This window comes from Etheostoma cragini, chromosome 19, assembly GCF_013103735.1.
Source record: "Etheostoma cragini isolate CJK2018 chromosome 19, CSU_Ecrag_1.0, whole genome shotgun sequence".
In the NCBI taxonomy this organism is placed as follows: Eukaryota; Metazoa; Chordata; class Actinopteri; order Perciformes; family Percidae; genus Etheostoma; species Etheostoma cragini.
Window position 1 is genome coordinate 7,746,417 of NC_048425.1, and position 5,144 is coordinate 7,751,560.

The 5,144-nt window shown below is 39.0% G+C and overlaps 1 protein-coding gene across 2 annotated transcripts in view; it reads right to left on the reverse strand.

Moving 5' to 3' along the window:
* The window catches only part of adam19a (ADAM metallopeptidase domain 19a), a 145,333-nt gene that overhangs the window by 35,973 nt on the left and 104,216 nt on the right, over positions 1-5,144 (reverse strand). For both annotated transcript variants that reach the window (XM_034856711.1, XM_034856712.1), the window contains exon 6: positions 4,156-4,339. In XM_034856711.1, the coding sequence (XP_034712602.1) occupies positions 4,156-4,339 (184 nt within the window). The remainder of the gene's footprint in view (positions 1-4,155; positions 4,340-5,144) is intronic.

Below are 5,144 nucleotides of genomic sequence, written 5' to 3' on the forward strand. Positions count from 1 at the left end.
CGCTGATACATATATTTATAGATTGACAGACTAATCTGATTTGACGGACTCAAAAGAGTTTGGGATAGTGACAAAGATTTAAAAAAAATACTGTAACTGAAACTGTAAATAACAAAACTTTTAACGTGACTTATTCAGTTTAACTAGCCTATAATAGAGGACTTTATTAAATGTGTAATTGATATTTTCTCTTATCATAAGTCATCACCATAGCAAAGACTATTCTTCATGGGGTCCAACACAAGACAAAAACAAGCACTTATTATAATGCAAAATACAAGAACAATGAAAACCGCCTGGGTTTTGAAAAACAAAAAGGCACAGTAGCATGTTTTTCTTGTTATAAAACAAAGTACAGTACGACCAAAGAATGATTCTGTCTATTATCTAGGCCCTCCAAGTGCCTTGGTCTTGATACCCCATTGTTCTTCACTAACAATAACACAAGTCTGGGGAAAATACTGAATATAAAAATGTGGAATTTAAAAGACTTGATGCAGATAAGCAGGTACTGGTGTCAGTATAGCACAGCAAATGAAAAGCTATAAACCAATCCCGATTATTTTTCCTGATTAAACTGAAGTTGGATCTTTCAACTGGTAAATAAAGCCTAATATGTATGAGTAGCCTCCCTAATCATTCCTGGTGTTGTGTTTAAAAAGCTTTATAGCTCCTTATGTCTCTCCATCAGTAAGTTTCCATCCTCTTAACACTTGATTACAGCCATTACGAAATGGCTGTGCTGTAATTAAAACTCATTGATCTACGAGCCGGGAGGCTGCTGCCTCGGATCGGTCTGGACTTTGGACCAATATTGCAGATTGGCGGGGAACTGAGGCACATATCACACTAGCCCATTCACACATTGCATTGTTTATTTGAGGGGCAATGGAGGCAACATCCTTGGAACTCAGTCTGGGGTCTGCTGTGGCTGGCATTTCTGCATAACAACCCAGGATTAATGGGTGGCAGTGAGGGAAATTGGGAGAGCCAAGGGGGTATTATAGAGGAGGGAGGGAGATAAAGAACAAGGGGAAAAGGATGATGCCCTGGTGGAGAGCTGTGAGGGCTTCAGGATATGAAGTGGGGAGAAAAATGGTGATGATGAACAGTTCAGAGTGATTGAGAACATAAACTGGAAAATGATGAGTATTAGAACAAATATGAAAAGAAAAACCCCAACCAACTGTTTGTCCCAGTAGTGGAGACAGATGAAGGTAGAAGGGCCCACTGAGGAGCTCTTTTATCAACTACAACTGCAGATGAGCAAATTAGACATGTGTTCAGTTCTTCTTCTTCTCTATGAAAGGCACAGGAAAGTGATTCATATCCTTAACAGACCTTAAAGGCTGAGCAAAAGTAATAATTCCCTCCATTTCCAGGTGTTGCGAGAGTAATTTTGCTCTGAAAATAGCACAGATACCTATTTAATATTGTGTATGCATATAAAAAAGACCATTTCCCCTGCAGAGCCAAATGTTTTAATGTGATTGGTGAGTTCATTTAGCTGCGTAATAAGCCAAACCGAAAAAGAAACATGACTCAGTCTTCACATAAGAGGTTAGAGACAAGTTTCTGGACCCGTTCATTGCAATAAACATACGATGAACCCCACTTCACAGTAAAATAAAAAAAAGCATACAAATGACGAATGGTGGTGTGCAGGCCTTCTATTGCAGAGGGGGAGACCCATCATGTCTGCAAAGAAAGCGGAACGACGTGGCGCAAATGAATAAAGCTTCTTTTTCATTTTATGACCGGTTGAAACCATCAATTTACCTAAAACGTAATTGCAATTCATTATTTATTCTGTAAATAACGTTTTAATCAGGTTTTATCACATAAGCCGCTTACTGATTAAGAGAAAATAAAAAATGTGTGAAAAGTTAACTTCATGTAATATTGTATGTGGCGTTATCTTTTGCAGGTTGCAAAGTATGTATTAAGTATGTGTATGTAGTAAGTATTGTAGTAAGCCAGACCTTACTCTGCAATGCTGTCAAGATAGGTCTGGCAAAGTGAGACAGGGCTGGATAGGTCTTGAATGACCAGTAGCTTTTGGTGGCTACTGTCAGCTAATGATAGCAAATTTTGGATAGATACTGGTGTGCTTTAGCTTTAACTATTATCCTCTAATAGATACTCACAGCCCCTGTGGTAGGGTCAGTTTATAAAATGTTAATGTCTTTTAAGACAGAATATACAGGAAACATTGAGTGTATCCAAAATGTCTAACTTTACTCAACTGTTCAATTGGCTTTAGATTGTCCTGTATAACAACAGTATGATGTTGTGTTCAATATTGGAGTTATAGCGACTCTTAACAGTTTTTCTCTCTTGTATTTTTACAAAGTCAGGGTTCTGTCAAAGGTATCTGGTCGGCCTTGAATATCATACAATTCTCAGAAAGGGGAGTTGATGCTGTGGATTGTATGCTGTGAAAAGTAATTGTTTTTGGCAGTGATTCTAGTTTGATTTAGCCGTGTTCACTTGAATCTCACATTTGTTTATCCTTTCATTTGTGACATTTTAGATGGAATTAGGAAAGTTTTGTAGCAAATTTAGCTTTCTTCCCTGGGCTCTGTGTGCTAGTGTGACATCATCATATAGTGACATACAGCGATTACATCACATCAAACATACTACATAGGTTTCTCAAGTCTGTTAATAGAGCTGTAGCTTTGAGACTTGACTTCAATACCCTTTTTACACTGAGGGCTCAACTAGGGTCAAACCTGGGTTGAATTTGGGTTAACCCTCGAGTTAATCAACTCAGTTTCACAATCCAGGTAGAGAGGAGGGTCAGACGCAGGCTGGATGCGGGTTGATTTCAATGTTATTTGCGCAGAACCAGGGTTGCTTACAACCAGGACGGGACAAACTATGTCACTGGTTTAAAATGGGAGTGTGTGACTTAAAATTGGGATCTGAAGAGCGCATTAAGGGAATCCTCGCTCTCGATGGAATACTGGCCTTCTGTCTAAATCTGGGCAATGACGTCATTCACCTGGTCAGCAGAGAGACGCACCCTATTCACCAGCAATTAATTAGAGGAGAAATGGAGCTTCAGTTTTTCTGAACCAACAGAGAAGACGCAAACTTTTATCCATCCATGAATGCAGTAACAGCTTTTATATTGTTCCACTACCCCGTTCCCTCAGAAATAATTAAATCATGATATAACGTATGAACAGATTCTTCATTTGGTATTTCACACCAAAGCCGCAAAAGGTGCCTCTCACTTCAAAAACCAACAACATACTGTGCTTCACACTGGCAGCGGTGGGCTTCAATAACCCTGCTGCCCACCGCTGCCTGTAAAAACCCAGCGTTAGCAGTCAACAGAGTAGCCTACTTCCTTGTTTAATGCTGCACTTGCAATAAATAAAAGATTTGAGAAGAAAAGAATCTGAGAAAGAATCTGTCTCCATAAAATCATCTATTGAGAGTGATGGTTATTTATCTGGGCTTGAAAGCTTAAAAAATCCATACTGCACAATGAGGATTTGAAGCACAAAAGATTAGCTCTGGTGGCACACAGCTGGACTGGAGTACGCGACAATAGCTGTATTTGACGTGTAAAGCCGTGAGGTACGTGAGGTAATTGGTATGCATCACTTCTGAATTGTCATGACCAGAGACCAACCCATGTCCACCGGCTTGGTTTACATTTAAAAAAAATGGTTGAACACTGATCAGATAACCCTGGTTATTGGTGTGAAAGAGCTACAAGTCCTCAGGTATATGACATCAGGTGTTGGATGTGACAATACTTTTGAAACATAAATTTTCAAATGGACACTGGTTCCCCGAAAAAGGCACCAGGAGGGAATATAGATTTCCTTTGCATCTAAATGACATTAAAACCTTTGAACTAAAGTTGTGACAAGGCTACAAGATTTTTTTTAAATGTTTGCAGTGGTATTGCAGTAGTAATCATTTTTTGGTCTGTTTGGGATTTTTGATCTTCTCTTCTTCTGTGTTTTGCAAAGCAACAGTGATTTCTCCAGTTAGTTGACTTTTCATTTTAAAGTTAGGGATAAAGACAAAATTGTAGCTTTGTCACAATACTTAACTTTATGTCAGGAAAACAACCTAGTATGGTCTAATCAAGTTTTATAGCAAATGAGTGTCGTTGATGGGTGCGAGACTCACCCTTGAATGAAACTGTCTGAGCAGGTTGGAGATGTGGTTGGACTGGGAGGTGTGCTGGCCGTGTCCACAGTTTCCACCTTTAATTGGCAGTTCCTCTGCACTCCACAGAGAATGGTGAAGAGGATCCACACCACTGATTGGCTCCAGGTAGTATGTGCCACTAGAATTCAAGGATATCAGGCCCCTGTGTGAAAGCCAAAAACACAGAAAGGGGCCAAGTAATGCGTTTTCTTGAAGATTCAAGTTGTGCTAAACCAAAAAGGCCAAAAAAAAATAATCAATGAATGCAGTAGAGACACACACAACAAAAACTCGAGCAGAGAATCCAGAAAATAAAAGGTCCACTGATCTCTGACCTCTTAAAGGGAGGAAGAAATACACTGAGTTTCATCTCTCATTTAAGATACAAGACAATTTGTATGCACGGTATGAACACGTAATGTTTTAAAACTAGGGTTAAATATTCCTTCATATTTTCAGTGATCTCTTTTCAAGAGAATCCGACAACCAACCTACAACAACAATACAAATAAGGCAGGATAATATGTGCAAGCGCATGGATGGCACCAAAAGAACGGCCGAGTAAATACTCAGAGCCATTAACTCCGAGGCCAGGGCTTATTATCCAACCTCAGTGGCCTTATCATAGATACATCAGTAGCGCCATATGTGTTGGCCATTATGTAACAAGAAGTCTAAGACAAAGATATGTTAGTGTCATAGACAGTGTTGCCCATTACATAGTTTATCCACCACTGTTAAGTTCATTTTTGGACTGTCAAATTTCAGCCTCAAAAATGTATATTAGTCACACTCTAATATAAAAAGTCTAAAATACTTTATACCCATACAAAGACCTTAAAACCATTTTAAACATACCTAGTATATCATCACTTTGTAAGTAGAAATTCTTTGTAGAAATTCTTTATTAGGAATAATCCCTTGAGATGTGACATCTCGTTTTCGAGGGGGTCCTATAGGCAAAGCAT